Source organism: Adiantum capillus-veneris, chromosome 17 (assembly GCF_014529385.1).
Source record: "Adiantum capillus-veneris isolate H3 chromosome 17, ASM1452938v2, whole genome shotgun sequence".
Taxonomy (NCBI): domain Eukaryota; kingdom Viridiplantae; phylum Streptophyta; class Polypodiopsida; order Polypodiales; family Pteridaceae; genus Adiantum; species Adiantum capillus-veneris.
In genome coordinates, this window is record NC_140947.1 from 7,368,824 (window position 1) to 7,385,285 (window position 16,462).

At 44.9% G+C, this 16,462-nt stretch overlaps 1 protein-coding gene across 1 annotated transcript in view; it reads left to right on the forward strand.

Moving 5' to 3' along the window:
* Positions 1–16,462, forward strand: part of LOC147436761 (metal transporter Nramp6-like) — a 70,111-nt gene that overhangs the window by 15,518 nt on the left and 38,131 nt on the right. Inside the window, exons 2-3 of the mRNA XM_086486187.1 lie at positions 1,757–1,835; positions 1,925–1,965. Coding sequence (XP_086342313.1) covers positions 1,757–1,835; positions 1,925–1,965 — 120 coding nt within the window. The remainder of the gene's footprint in view (positions 1–1,756; positions 1,836–1,924; positions 1,966–16,462) is intronic.

The window sequence follows — 16,462 nt, forward strand, 5'->3', positions numbered from 1 at the left end:
CTTTATCAGTGGCTTGCCCACGTGGCTCAAGTGTAATGTGCTCATGACACAACCATAGATGTAAATCTATTCAAAGCAACAAAAGTGCCATCGAGCCAGTTAAAATTGACATACGGGGGGTTGCAACTTGGCATACCATAAATTGGCACAACGGACACTCTCTGCCTCAAGAGAGCATCAAAATAGCCAATTAAGGCATCAAAAGAGTAAAAGAGCCAAGTGCGTCAACATAGGCACATATACGAGGTATCTGGGAATCCAACTCTGAAATCCATTAGCGACTCTACAACCGGCATCTGCTCACAATACATACCATGGCCACGAATAAATTGTGTACATGTGCGCACAAGAGAACTTCAAAAAGCAATCAATGCTCTTATCCATGCATCTCAAGGGGTGAAAAACACCACAGTGGCATACATGGCTCTTGGCCAAGAGGTCTTCTACACAAAAGCTATTTGTTGCATTTTCGCAGATTTTTTTTGTTGCAGAATTTGGTAAAACTTATGCCAGAATTGTGTCAAAGCCTTAAGATAGAGTTGTATCTTGCAGAAAACTGAATTCAACAGAGAAAGTTATGGCCAAAAAATGATTTTTTGGCTGATAAAATCTGTTTTGCAGGCTGCTGCAGAAAATTCTGAGCGCAGAGTTTCAAATGTTTGATTACACCACTGCATTTGAAGCATGCTAAACCTCTGGGTTAAGGTTCTTAGTTTTTTTAAAGCTTCGTACTTAAACTTCAATCTACACAGTGAGCTTCTCAAGCTCCATAGCGTGTGCACACACACAGCTTCCACGAACGCAAAGCTTGCAACCATTCTCTCCATGCACAAACAGAACATCGGCTCTGATACCTTTTGATGGATCGAAAGTAAGATGGAGAAAGAGCAAGAGAGAGAAGAGAATACACAGAGGTGGGTGGAGCTCTGCTTGACTGTAGTTGTGGAGATTAGCTCCTTTGTTTTTTTGTCGAGGTAATGTATAATAGAATGGGTTGTAATGCTTAGTAGTAGTGGGGCAGCTGGCACGAGCGGCCAGGCAGTTGGCCTTTATACCCAACACCCGAGCCTCAAACATCGACGACATGTATTGGAGCTTTAAACATGTGTTGCTAATCTCGTCAAACACCTCTTGCTAATCTCATTTGTCTTTCAAAAGTAGATTTTCATGTATATCTTGTCACCTTGTGTATTTGATCCTTCAAACACTGACTACATGTATTGGAGCAAGAAACATCTCTTGCTGATACACCAAAACTTGCTCCTCTCATATATATGCAGATGTTTTTAGAAAAGTAGAACGTAGTCTGTGGAACTAATTGTATAGAAATTCACATCCAGTTTTACACAATGTTGATGTTAGTACTTCAATTACCCAAGCTATGCACTTTCTCTTGGACAAGTAATGAAGGTCGGGTCATATGATTTGAAGGTAGTACATCACTTTCTCTTGGGACAAGTAGTGATGGTGGGGTTTTATGATGTTGATTTTAAAGGGAATCTTCATGTTTGTCATGTAGAGCATCAATTCGAAATTCTTTTGAGTTATAGATTTTCTTTTGTGCCTATTGGGCTATTTTCAGGATATCAACTTTATATTCATTTGATATTCTTCTTCTTTATTTTAAAGTGAAAATGAAATTTGGCTTTTTATATGTGTATATCTTTATTCTTTTGGTTGTGAGTCGAATTTTCTGACACTTTAAAGATATATACATATAAGTTCGTGATATCAATGGTCTTTGGTTTTTCTCCAGAATCAAGGTTTGAAAAAACTGTTTGCATATGCTGGTCCAGGATTCCTCGTTTCCATTGCATACATGGATCCTGGAAATTGTAAGTCGTAGCATAAGCTTCATTTTGACATACTTCTTGCAAAGAATTTTTTATCAAGAGCTGATGATGACACTTGTGCTATCTTATAGTCGAAAGTGATCTTCAAGCAGGAGCAAAATATAAATTTGAGGTATGTAAAGTTTTCAATTCCGTGTGGGTGTCGTGAATGCATGAGTCGTTTGTGTGATACCTGTGGATGTATGTCTGTATGTTACGAAATACAGAGTCAATGATAAAATTAATAACATCCCTCTGGGAGGTTCATGGGAATCTTCATGATGTATAGAAAAGGTTTTTTGAGAGAAGACATATCTAGCTGGTCTTCTGTAACCATGTGAGACAAGTGATTGGGAGAAGATAGTGAACCGACGGTATTCGCATCACTTCCATCAATTTTAGTGCCTCAAAACAACTTGTAAAATTCTAACTTACAGAGTGAAGGAGATAGACCAGATGGTGGAGCCGGGATGCCAGAGTAGCAGGGAACGGGCCCCTCTCGTCCCGGAACGCGTTCCCAAAGAGGTCAGGGAGCCGGAACGGAAACATGGGCGGAGCGGTGTTCCCTAAATTTTGGTAACCGGAACGACAGTCAGAAAGGGCGGAGCGGTCGGAACGGGAACGGAATGGCGCTTTTAAAAAAAACTGGCCGTTGGACAGATTTTAAAAAGTCCGACTGTTGGGGATATGTGGGCGCTTTTGAATGGTCTTTTTTTTGGGGGGGGGGGGGGGGGGGGGGGGGGGAAGAGAGGGGGTCTTCTCCTCTCCTATATAAGCCAAGGGTCTCAAGGCATATCTTCAAAGCTCAATCTCCCTCAAGCCTCAAGGGCCAAGGCAAGAGCTTGAAGTTTCCTCAAGCTCGAGTCTCCACCTCTTCATCAAGCCAAGGCACTAGCCTCTCTCTCCCTCCCTTGGGCCTCAAGGCTCAAGCTTGAGGCTCCACTTCTCCCTCAAGCTCCACCTCTCCATCTCTCTGGAGTCTCGAGTCTTGAGTCATGACTCAATCATTCATCACCTCTCCCTCTCCCTTGGGCCTCAAGGCTCAAGCTTGAGAGTCAAGACTCCACCTCTCCGTCACTCTCCACGGCTCCATCTCTCCCTTTCCCTCAACCTTCAAGTTTGAAGGCGCTTTCTCCGTCTCGCTCTCCCTCGGGCCTCAAGGCTCACGCTCGGAGCTCCATCATCCCCCCCCCCCCCCTCTCTCTCTCTCTCTCTCAAGCTTCCTTCCTCTCTCGAGTCTCATCACTTATGGCGCGCATCAAGTGAACGTGACCCCTTGGGTGCCAAGAAGAAGAAGGACGAAGCATCATGGTGGGATGAAGTGCATTCCAGAGTGTTGGGAAAGTCTGGTGGTGCACGCGCATGGAAGTGCAAACTGTGCGGCTTTGAACGGCAATCTGGCACAACCAAAGTCCGTGCTCATCTCCTTAAGCTAGAGGGACAACTAGTAGCAATATGCAAGGCCATCAACGAGCAATTGTTGAAGGTATTTGAAGCCAAGATGCCGCCATCAAAGCCAACAAAGGAGAGAAAGAAGCGGCAAGGCCTAAGCGTCCCTCAATCGACTCCAACAACTTGGTTTTCCCTCTTCTACACCTTCTTCATCGGTTGGTGGTGATAGTAATGCGGGAACGACAGAGACGGCAGCGACATCATTTCGATCGGCATTTTCAATGCCTAATACTTCTCCAAGCTCCACTCCCAAATCTCACCAACGTGCCCTACATACCACTTGGGATCCAAAAAGGAAGGAGGATGTGTATGCAAGTGTTTTCCGCTTTTTCTATCATGATCACATCCCCTTCATAAAGGCTCGGTAAGACCTACTATCATTTTCATATAATCAATCATCTCGATTCTCATTCTCATCTAAGTAGTAAATACTAATACCTCTTGTGTGCAATGTCTATGTCGGAGTACTTCAAGACCATGTGCACGAGGATTGGAGAGTATGGGGCACGCTATGGAGCGACACTAGGAGGAGGTCCATCCATGGCATTGTTGTTTATTCCAAAGGGGAGATGCATTTTGCCCACTCCCATGACGCCACGCAGACAGGAAAATCAGCAGACGTCTTTGCGGGTGAGTGGGCCTCCGCCGTAGAGACCATTGGGTCGGACCTTGTGATAGGTCTAGTCGCCGATGTGTTAGGTGCAGCGGAATGAATGTTTGCGCTTTGCTCAAGATGAGTGCTCCGAACTGTGCTCAAGGTTCCTTTTGTTCTTAGGGAAGGTAGAGCCTTCCGTTCTTAATGAGAGAATGCTATGATCACAAACAAAGTGAATGGACACTGTGCGTGCAAGTGTATGAGATTGAGAGATAGAGAGAGAAGAGAGATACGACACCAGAGACGTTGTAAAACCCTCCTCCGAAGGCCCCACTCTCGTCGGCGAGAGTGGTCTACTTATGATTGCACAATCTGGTACAAATGGAATGCATGAGATTGATGCAAGTCTAGGCTATGTCAACGATGACGACGGGGATGACGAAGTCGACCTAATGGTTGGAATCTGCAATCTTTCTACCTCTGTCCAAAAACGCTATGGGCTGAAATCTGCGACTAGTCCAAAACACAGATTTGGCGGTTGTTTTCAGTGGGTCTTTGACGCTGAAAATCTGCAGGCTTAGGCTGAAAGTGATGGTCTTTCCGGGGCTGAATTTGCTACTCTTCAAGGGCTGAATCTGCAACTATTTCATTGCTGAAAATCGCTGCATTGCTGTGGGTGGTATCTGCTGAAAACGCTAGTCATGGGCTCCCAAAAACGCTAGGTATGCTGATGAAAAAAACGCCAGGTACTGTGGGATGCTGCGGGGAGATCTGATGCAAAAACGCTATCTGATGGGTCTTGCTAGCGAGGGTGCAGATGCTGGAAACGCCAGACTGAGATGCTTTGCAAAAACGCTAGTGGAAGGGGGATCTGCTGCTGGGAGGGAATCCACCAAGGCTTGGTCTTGCTGAGAAGTTGCCTGCTGAGCTTGGCTCCTGTTGCCTCTTCTGCCATTTAGTGCTAGCTTTGGTTTGCTTATATATTTTCTTACCCAAACTGCCCTACCTACTTTTGTTGGAAAGTCACTTAAATTAATAAGTGAAAATTGCCAAAAATAGGTAAAATAGGCTAAATGCACTGGAAAATTCCCGTGACTGATTCTGATGGCAATGCTTATGATCATGCTGTGTGCAACCAGAGGATATACATCTACACTAAGTGACTGGGCATGCACGGTCTACGAATAGACTCACAAAAGTGCCAGATCACTTCTAATCTAGACTGATTGGACTAACTGAACCCTGATCATATTGTAGCTTGTCCACGGACACATAGGGTTGGATGTGTACGATGGGGAGGCATCAAACAGGGCAGCCGCAGCTATTTTGGAAGGCGCTTATCCTCACATCACGGTGTTCTTTTGCATGGCACGTTGCCTTAACAACCTCTTGAAGGATTTCGGCAAACTACCTTGGATAGAGCCTCTCATTGCATCCACGTCCAAGGTGGTTGCTTTCATAAACAACCACAACATACTTTGAGCCGAGTTCTTGAAGCGAGCGGGGGACAAAGTGCTTCTTAAGTATTGCGGGACCCGCTTCACCTACAACTATCTAATGGTAAGCCGCGAATGTCAAAGTGCAGTGCAGCAGCTCTTCATCAGTATAGAGTTTACCCAAATTGATCGCACCAAGATTTTCTCCATCTTGTGGTGACAAGAAAATGGTTTAGATGGTCCCGATCTTCAGCGACTTGCCGTTCGCATGCTCAGCCAAGCCGTTAGCTCCTCTTGCTTGGAGCAATTGTGGAGTGTATATAGCCACATCGCATTTAGAAAGAGAAACCGACTTGGAGTGGAGAAAGCAAATGACCTTGTTTTTGTCAGTGCAAACTTAAGAATGCTTGAAAATCAGCATCCAAAGTGACAGATCCTTTTTTACAGTGGGAGATGGAGGCAGACGCAGAGGTGCTTGGAGAGGCAGGAGGATCTACGCATGAGGATGAGCCTATGCAGGAGGATTGGGATGATATTCACGACGTCCAGGACTCCACTACAAATTGGGAGGTGGGATGCTCTTCTGTCCCTACCCAGAGGTGAACATCAGGCATGAGTCATGACCCTCATTGGTTTTTGATATTTGTTTCCTTTGTTGCCGCTAGCTTTGCCCCCTTTTTGTATTGCACTACCACATGAGTGATTGAGTCTTGACATGTCACCTAGTGACTTTTACAGTTGTTATTTAGCACTCTAGTCTCTAATGTCGTTTTGTAGCGCCTTGGCTTGTCTTATAAGCTATCTTTATAATCTATGATCTATCATCTTTTTGCTCCTAGCTTTTATGTGGATTCTGGACTCTATTCAACTTTGAGTTAATGTTCTTTCTATGAAGAATCAAGATGCTTTTGTAAAGGATGATCCCAATTCATGTATTGTGTGTAGTGAACAATCGCGTGTAAGCCTTAAGACTGAAGAATCATTGCAAATCATGCCTAAATAGGATTCTACTTGGACTAATAGGTGTGTATGGCTCTCTACTAACATATAGGTTAAATCCAACCTAATTTAAGCATATTTTAAGCTTAACGTTCCGGTCCCTATTCCCGTTCCGCTTTTCTGTGGGAACCATTCCGGAAACGTTCCAGAGGCCCCCGTTCCCATTCAGGGTAACTTTGCGGGATGCTCCTACACAAGACAATCGGTGGCTCTAGATTGCCACCATTAGCACCCTAGGTTGGGTATTTGTTTATTGACTTCAAAGTTTGTACAAATTTGAGACCTAAAATTTGATGGACTTGAGCGCACCCAAGCAGCCATCACTCTACTCGAGTGTTCCAAAGTGATCACCTTGAGGGTCTTTTTATACCCTTTAGGGAGCTTCTAGAATAGAGCCACCCTCCCAAAAAGCGTGCACACACCAAAAGGTCGCCTAAAAGAAGCCCCATGTAGAGAAAAATGCAGCCAAAGAAACAAATTTGTAAATACATGAGTCCTTTGTGTGATGCCCGAGGATGTGTGTATGTATGTTACGAAATATCGGGTTGATAAGAATAATAACGTCCCTTTGGGAGGTTCTTGGGAATCTTCATGATGTATAGAGTTTGTTTTTTGAGAGAGGACATATCTAGCCAGTCTTCTGTAACCACGTGAGAAGTGATTGGGAGAAGATAGTGAACTGCCAGAATTTGCATCACTTCAATCAATTTTAGTGCCTCAAAAAAACTTGGATAATTTCTAACTTAGAGAGTGAAGGAGATAGACCAGATGGTGGAGCGGGATGCTCCTACACAAGAGAATCGGTGTTTTAGAAGACCACTGTTAGCACCCCAAGTTGGGTATTTGTTTCTTGACTATAGAGTTTGTACATATCCGAGGCCTAAAATTTGATGGACTTCTTGTGTGCACGTAACCCAAGAATCCATCGCTCTACTCAAGTGTTCCAAAGTGATCACCTTAGGGGTCTTTTTATATCCTTTAGGAAGCTTCTAGAATAGAGCAACCCTCCCATAAAGAGTGCGCACACACCAAAAGGGCGCCTAAAATCAGCCTCATGTAGAGAAAAATGCAGCCAAAGAAACAAATTTGAGGGCACAAAATCACCTGATAGTTGGCCGACATTGCATTTTTCGATGTGGTTCCAGTGGTGATTGATGGTTAGACGACCCGTGTGAGTGCCATGGAAGCATCTCCTAAAATTTAGGGAACTGTTGTTTTGGACCTGAAAATGTGTTCATGTCATTAGCTCTGGAATGACAAGGGGAACATTTTATTGCTCTGCTGCCAAGTCAATTGACGCATCAATTGAGATATTTTTAGCCAAGTTGGCCAAAGTCAGAAACTGGGCGAGGTGTCACTTTGTGAGCAATTCTGCCACTCTGGGAGAGATGGGGCGAGCCTACAAGAGAAAGGTGGCGCAATTTTCAGCAGCTAGGCGGATTGCAACAGGTACAAGAGCTATGGAATGCTTGCTTACCTCTTATGTACAGTACGGTGCCAGGACTGATGCCCTGCATGCTACGCGTTGCTCTCTCTCTCTCTCCCCTACGAGCAGTTATGTTATGCCTCTCAAGTGGGTTTCTCATTTGACCAATGTATAGCTGTGTGGGTTTATGCTTCTGTGCTGAGGCAAGAGCCTCTCTGAACAGGAACGGGTGTAGCTAACTGTTACACCAAAGCAGGCATCGGTGAGGGTGATAACCTTGCCACACAAGTGCATTTTCAGCGCTACGTATTCGCTGAAATTGGACTGTTTTGCAGCTGTCGTGATGTCGGGAGCATTGGGAACAGTGCCCCACTGTTAGACTACAGCTCGGGGGCTGTTTAGGGCTGAAAACAGAGGAAAAACCAGTAATTACAGCGTGCTGTAATTACTGTTTTTGCGTAGGAAACAGGGGGTCTATGCTACTGGAAACGAGTCGGAGTTTGGAAAACTGTCCAGAGCAAGTTTTGGGGCCGTTATGCTGCTAAAATTTTACCTGCACAGGTGCCATTTAACTGGATGCACATGGAAGTCTCAAGGACTTGAGTTTTGTAGCTTATTCCTCATTCCTGAAGAGTAATAAAGAAATACCGAAAGTGGCGCCAACCTTTGGCCAACCTTTGGGGCCTACAGGTGTCACTGTCTGCTTGGGAGCATTCTAGCTTCCTGGCCGTGCTTTTGTCTTGAAGTGTAATTCCAGTCTCAGTTACAGGTTCCTTTAAGTCATTGCTTTGTGTCGTAAAGTCAAGTGTTAAAGAATTGAGTGAAAGCTAAAGTTTACCGCCCCATGGGCCGGTTTCATGGTTCCGTTGCCGGGACAAGATCACATTTCCTTAAGAAGTGAGCCTTGGTTGGTTTGCGGCAAAGACACAAAGCACAGGAACTTGGAATTACACTATGGCTGACAGGACAGACAATGCTAGAGAAGAAGGTTCCTCTTCCCAGGGTAGACAGGCTATTCCTTCACAGCATGAAGTTGGCGAGAGTTCACGACCGCCACTGTCTACGCCTTTTGTTCGTGTGAATGGACAACGAGAACAGGTTCAAGGGTTCATGACTGGGTACTTTGAAGAGGATGCGTTCGGGACACAGTTATTTGTTGCTGTGAATGTCTTCACTCAGTTGTTGCAGAATCCCAGGTTTATGGATTATCTGCAAGCACATCAAAGTCACAGCAGGCAAGGGAATGCCCTCAGCGTACAGAGCCCGTTGAGGCTCAAGCCCAGGTCCCCCATGCGACTCAGCAGGATAGGGAACACTCGCATGTTGCGGAGTCGGGGGCTCCAAAACAGGTTCCTCCCGTGCATGAACAGGTGGCTAGAACGCCTATTTCATAGATTATGCTAGTTCAGCCCGCCGCCTTTCAGAGCCCGCATGCTGTCTTGAATGGACAGGGAACTGGTTACCAAGCAATGCACCCAGTTTTTCCACCACCCACGGTACATCCTGGGTATTTCGGGGGTGGATCCATGTTCCAAAGTATGGCTGGTTATGCGTCTGGAAACCAACCGTACATGCCTGGAACAACGTTTAGGGTATGCATGGCATGACGCCAAACCCCATGTCTGGTAACATTGGCATGCAGCAAGGCTTTCAGAGCAACCAGGGCCAGTTTGGGGTGCCACAGGTCAATTTTGGCATGGCTGGTTTTTCTGGACAGCAGCTAGATATGGCACCTTTGATGCAGAATCTCAATGACCAAGGGGCACAGATGGTCCCTACTACAGTGCCCATGCTGCAAACGCTTCCCTATGACAATTTGGGGCCAATAGAGAAGCCAAAACCATACAAAGGAGGTGGAGCTGTGAAGTTCAGCACCTTTACTGGCTTCGAGGATAAAGCAAAGGCTCTCACTTTCCTCCAGCAGTTTGATACAGCTTATGCAGGAGGGAATTTTACAGAGGCCTCTAAAGTAAGAAAAGCTGCCACTTTCTTAAAGGAAAATTCGCTTACATGGTGGACGACATTGTTAATGCAAGGACAGGCACCTGCCACTTGGGTTTACTTCAAGCAAATGTTTGCATCTGCTTGGCTGTCAAATGAATTTGAAGCCGACGTCATGACAGATTGGCACCAACTTACTTCGGCTACATGCAAGAGCTTGCTGGAGTACAATAGGAGGTTTTGTAAAGCGTTACTCTCAGTGACCTCGTACAGATTTGTGCCATTGACAGAGCAAATAGAGAAGTACTGCTGTGGGTTGCCTGAAGGGCTTCGTGATTACTGTACCAAGAACAGAGTGGCTACCCTCACTCAGCTTATGGAAGTTGCTAACACTGGTCTTACCTCGTTGAAAGGAGAAGAGAGTGGGTTTCCGAGCAACGAGAAAGGAGGGCAGCAAAAGAAAAATACAGCAAAGCAGCCCTTTACGAAAGCGGCTCCTGAAGTGTCCCAGGGGCCAGCGAAGTTCAATAAAGGCAAAGGTTCAGCCGAGACTTCTAGAGCGTAGGCAAAGAAGCAAAAAAGGAAGCCTTTTATGCGCAAGACGCCCGAGGAAAAGAAGGTCTTGATGGCTGAAAACAAGTGCTTTATATGCGAGCAGACTGGTCATTTTGCAACCAACTGTCCACAAAAGAAAAGGCCGGCTGACTCAGATGACAAAGAGGACAGGAAAGGAAAGAAGCCTATGCCCTCGGCAGGTTTAGTGCCAGACATGTTGGGCGATAGGCCTAGTATAGATGCGAGTGAGTTATGCAGAGCGTGGGGTAAAGTTAGAGACCAGATGGCACTCATCTTCTTTGATCCAGGTGCCAAAGCGAACTTTATCACGCGAGAATTAGCTATGAAGCTGGGCATCAAAACTGAAGAGATGGGGTACACCGCAAAGGCAGGATTGACATGTCCTGGCCACTCAGAGTGCGTTACTCCCATCATTGGAAAGCTGCGTTTGCATATTCAGTCATATGTGGACACAGAAGATTTCTACATCATGCCGCTGGAAGGATGTGATGTCTTGTTGGGGATTCCGTGGATGTTCCGAGTGCATGGAGTCTTGGATGCCTACAACAAAAAGATCACTGTACAGCATAGGGGCAAAACTCACATCTTGGATGTAAAGTTAAAAGGAGAGTCAGTCCCTATTGTATCTGCTTCTGCTATCACTTCTGTAATAAAGAATCATCTTTCTGCGTACTTGATTTTTGCACGTGATGTTTCAGATAGTTGTCAGTCAAAAGACAGGTTAGCATTTTTGCAAAAGTTTAATGGCTGCTTTTCTGATTCATTACCGTCTCAACTACCGCCGGAGAGGCCCGAGGATCGTGCGATTGATTTGGTGCCAGGTTGTAGCCCACCAAATAGGCCACCGTATAGGGTTAGTGAGGCGCAGCGGAAAGAGATTATGATCCAAGTGGAGGAGCTCTTAGAGAAAGGGCTGATTCAGCCTAGCTCGTCACCCTATTGCTCTCCAGTGCTCTTAGTACAGAAAAAGGATGGCTCGTGACGCATGTGTATTGATTACCGTGCGTTGAATAAGAATACCATCAAGAATAGGTTTCCTATTCCAAGGATTGATGATATTCTTGACCGCCTAGAGGGTGCGGCGATTTTCAGCAGGATCGACCTTAAAAGTGGGTACCATCAGATTCGAATTAGGCCTGAGGATGTGCATAAGACTGTGTTCAAAACGACATTTGGTCTCTACAAGTTCTTAGTGATGCCATTTGGTCTTACGAATGCTCCTACTACGTTCAATAGGATGATGGATAGGATCTTCTATCCATATCAGAACTTTGTTGGCACATTCTTTGATGACATGATAGTCTACTCGAAGAATGAAGAGGAGCATAGGCATCACTTGACCATTGTGTTGGAAGAGTTAAGCAGGAATAGATTGCTCATCAATGGCACGAAAAGCGAGTTCTTCTTGGAAGAGATCCACTTTCTCGGACACATTGTGTCAAAGGATGGTGTTCGAATGGATCGTGCGAAGGTGGAAGTGTCACAAGATGGGCACCACGTGACAATAAAAAAGAACAGACTAAACAGACTTTTAGCACTTACTGAGAGAGACGACACGCGACAGGGAGTGGCGGAATTCCACCCCAGAGAGTATTGGCCCCAAACCTTGCGCCCCTTTCAGTATTTCTTTATATTGCATCTACACAATATAAGCCGATACTCCAGACTCTGCACCTTCTCCAAGAAGCATGCGAGAGAATGAGCCCTAACCTCATATTTAAAGGCCCTTGGCCTAAAAAGCAGTTCACATGAAAAGCCTTAAAAACTCAAAAGCATCTGGTCCAAAAGCAATGCTCAAAAGCTGCCAGCGTAAAATCCGGAATTCCGTACAGCTGCCACGTCAGCAGTGTGAGGATTCTAGATGCTAATCCTTAATTAAGTACTTAAACTCATGATTAAGACTTAAGAAACTGAACTGAACTTCGAAACAAGACTTAGAAGACTCTATGTTTGATTGATTGAATGACTGATACAAGGGCTCCTTATATAGGAGACGAAGAGACATAAATGAAAAGACACGTCTTATGGTGAAGAGACGTGACTTTAGACGTAAAGACGCATCCTTTCGGCGAAGAGCTGCAACCATTGGGCGAAGAGTCGCACCCGTAGAGCGAAGGGGTGTGACCAGTCGTTGAAGGAGTGTGGCTTTTGGCGAAGAGACACGTCCTTTGGGCGAAGGGGTGTGACCATCCAAGCGAAGGGGTCCTCCTTGGCATGGCACTTCGCGTATCTGCAACTAGGAGTAGATGTATTGCTGTTAACATAGTCACAATCGTGACATTCCCTCCCATTTAAAATGAGAGCCTGTGTCAAAGAAATGATTTCTGATGTTGATAGAACTCTGGAAAAGCATTGAATCTTCGAAAATCTTCAGTCTTTGAGTTATCTGAAGTCTTTGTCTCGAACCTTTGCTTCTTGCGGAACCTTTTTGCTTTGACTGCTAAGTCCCATATCATTGCATTGTTCAAAGACTTTCTAGAGAAATGTGGTTTAATCAAGTTGACTGCAACAAGAGATTGATCTTCAAAATCCTTCGTGTGATGTAAGATTTCTGGTTCAAAATCTTCCAGTAACTGTGAAATATTTGGGGAAGAGGAAATCTTCTCAAGGTACTCTTCAGATGGGGTAACTTCAACTTTAGTAATCACTGGAGAGGATTTTGGCTTGCGACTGTAATCATCTTCCAATAACGAATCCCAAAATTCTTCAGAATTATCTTCTGGAACTGTAACTTCATGACTTGTAATTGGCATATCATCATCCAGTAAGAATCAAAGAAAGCATAGTCGTCTTCAGACTCGGAATCTGCAACTATATCTTTATCTTTGTCTTCATCAATTGATTCGGGAGAAGTTAATGAATTCAAAAATTCATCAATAATAATATCTGCATCTGCATCGGAAATCATATTCTCTTCATAATTCACTGTATCATGTTGTTTGACTAGTACACGTGAGGTTTGAATCACTCTTTCCGCATGAGAAAGCCCATGTAAAGTCAATTCACGTCCATCTTTAAACAAATTGATAGTATGTCGTCGAAAGCTAATTGCTAGATCATATTGAAATAACCAATGCTGACCAAGAATCATCTTGTAATAAGATAAAGGCATGACTTCAAAATCCAGTTGATTTGCATAAGTTTGAATCTCGAACTGCAACTGTCGAACTGTCTGATCACAAGTCAAAATTGATCCATCTGCTAATTCCACATCATATAAGTGAGATGTCTTCTGAGTTGTTAAACCAAGCTGTTGAACTATTTGAGTGCTGACGAAATTATTCGAGCATCCGCTGTCCACCAAAATATTGATGGAGGGACCATTGAGTAGTCCAAGAAGGCTCAAAACTTGCTTTGAGAGAGGCTCCAAAACTGAAGAATTGCATTGAGCATGCTTCATAAGAATACTCGTATCCTCTGAGACACGAATCGTATTGACCACAGATTTTCCTTTATCCTTAGCAGAATTTGGTTGTTCAGAGCTCGATGATGTTTCCGCGTTGGAATTTCTTTTCAAATTAAACAGATTTGGTCTCTTTGGACATTGATACCATCTATGGTCACCACTGCAAATTGTACATAATCCTTCCTTCTTTGAAATCGAAGATCCATTTAACGAAGAGCCTTGCTGAGTATTGGAATGCCGATCTTGAGAAAAATCATGTTCTTTACCACGATCAAGTGGAGGAGCATGTGAAGAAGATCTGCTTTGAGATTGTCGATCTTGAGAATAGAACCTTGAAGTTGAATAAGGTCGCGTTGCTTGCTGTCTGAAGGGAGACTGATGTTGCTAACTTTGGCTATAGTTGTCTCTGTGATCGCGCTGTGAAAAGCGAGCACTGTTTGAAGATCTGTTACTAGGGAGAAAATTCCGTGTAGGGCGTCGATTATCGCCAAGACGCTCCACAGAGGCAATTGCAGCATCCAAAGTGGTAGGGTTGTATTTGTGCACATCGTCCTTCAGGTTGGGTTCGAGTCCGTCGATAAAGGTGTGAAGTTTATTAGAGGGACTAACGGTCTCTATATCCAGAGTTAGTCTTTGGAACTTTGTGATGTACGCGGCCAAGGAACCTGGCCGGCTGAGGCGGCGAAGAGAGGACCGGGCATGAAAATCCGCATTGGCAGGTTCGAACGCCTTGCGAACAGCACGCCGGAATTTATCCCAAGAAGATGTGTGTTTACCATCAGCGACCCGTCATTGCCACCAAAGAAATGTTGTGTCTTTGAGTAGAGAACGAGCAAGTGCAACTTTTTTACTCTCGACCAAGTCCGCGTTCGATAAGTAAATCTCCATTTTGAACAGCCATTGGTCCAGCATGCGCTTGTCGCGGCGACCAGTGTATGGTTCCGACAATTTAACATCAAGCTTCTTCTTCTGTGCAGCATTAGAAATTTTATAAAGTAATTGAAGTTCGCGATTGTCTACCTCTTCAGTTGGGTTTGGTTCGTTTGGTTCGTCCACTGAAGCTTCGGATGGTGTCGAATCAGCATGTGTAGTTCGAGAAACAACAGGTCGACTTCGAGAAGTGTTTTCCGTGTGCATCTCATCCAAGCGAGTGTGAAGTGATGCGAGGCTTATGGAAAGTGTGGCCATCTGCTCCTTAATAAGAGTAAGGGCATCGTCAGATTGACCACCTCCGTCCTGAGAATTCGGCATGGTTACGCTTCAAAAGGAACTCGATTAGGTGTAAGTTCTGGGTCGGGAATAGATTTTGGGACGGGTACTTCGTGAGCGGAAACTGCGTCTGGAATAAGTTGGCGCTCTGGAGTCGGGGAATCGGGAATAATTATCACTTCCGGCTCTGAGTAGAGAAATTCACTTGCAAAATTTCATCGAGGAATTTCGTGTATTGGTTCGTGTCAGCCATGTGTGCGAAATGTCTTGCGTAGAGAAGATGCGCACAGAGCAGAGCAAGGGAGACGGCAGCATAAGGGTTTTTTTGTACTTTTTTTAATGTATAAGGGTGTTCACATAGGGTTTATTATATGAGGCTGGTCGGCCAATTTTTAAAAAAACCCCTCTGGCTGATTTTTTTAATAAAAGTTTCCACACCATGGACAATTGGGCCGGCCAAAGTGTTTTTGGAACTTATGATAAATTAAGTGCTAATGTAAGTGGCTGCCAGCGTAAAAACTATCATCAGCGTAAGAAAGGAGCCAGCGCTGGGTACTTTGCATTGAATTCAGCCGAGCAAGTTGACGTTTCAGCCACTTAATTTCAGCCAGCGATGGATTTTTTTATGCTTTTACGAAGGGGCAACCAACAGCCAACGCTTGAAGATGTAACGCTTGGAATTTTCAGCCTAGCACTCAGAATTTTCAGCAGCCAGCAGTGCAAAGAGGCAAGGCACTTTCAGTAGCCAGCGCTGGGAAAGAGGGGTGCTGGCAAAGAGGAAGTGTGATTGCCTGCAGGGTCAGTGCCTGTTCGCGTGAAGGGGTGCGAAAATCTCGGAAATGAAGGGGCACTTCCGCTCGAACCTCTTCATGAAAGGTCACTACCACCGGTATGCCCGCACACACACATCTGCATCTCTGTCCTTTATGTATATAATTGGAACAGAATAACTTTAAGTTACCTCATATGCGTAGTCGAAGTGTACCATCTTTCCTCTGCGGCCATACAACACACGAGGTGAGTGTCGCGGGTAGGGTCGGCAACGGCGAGGCTAGGTAGACGCCAAGTCCAAAGGCCCGGGAAAAATTTTGCTCTGATACCACTGTGAGGATTCTAGATGCTAATCCTTAATTAAGTACTTAAACTCATGATTAAGACTTAAGAAACTAAACTGAACTTCGAAACAAGACTTAGAAGACTCTATGTTTGATTGATTGAATGACTAATACAAGGGCTCCTTATATAGGAGACGAAGAGACATAAATGAAAAGACACGTCTTATGGTGAAGAGACGCGACTTTAGACGTAAAGACGCATCCTTTCGGCGAAGAGCTGCAACCATTGGGCGAAGAGTCGCACCCGTAGAGCGAAGGGGTGTGACTAGTCGTCGAAGGAGTGTGGCTTTTGGCGAAGAGACACGTCCTTTGGGCGAAGGGGTGTGACCATCCAAGCGCAGGGGTCCTCCTTGGCATGGCACTTCGCGTATCTGCAACTAGGAGTAGATGTATTGTTGTTAACATAGTCACAATCGTGACAAGCAGCCAGTGCAAAACGCGGAAATCTGTACAGCCTGCCATGTCATCATGTCAG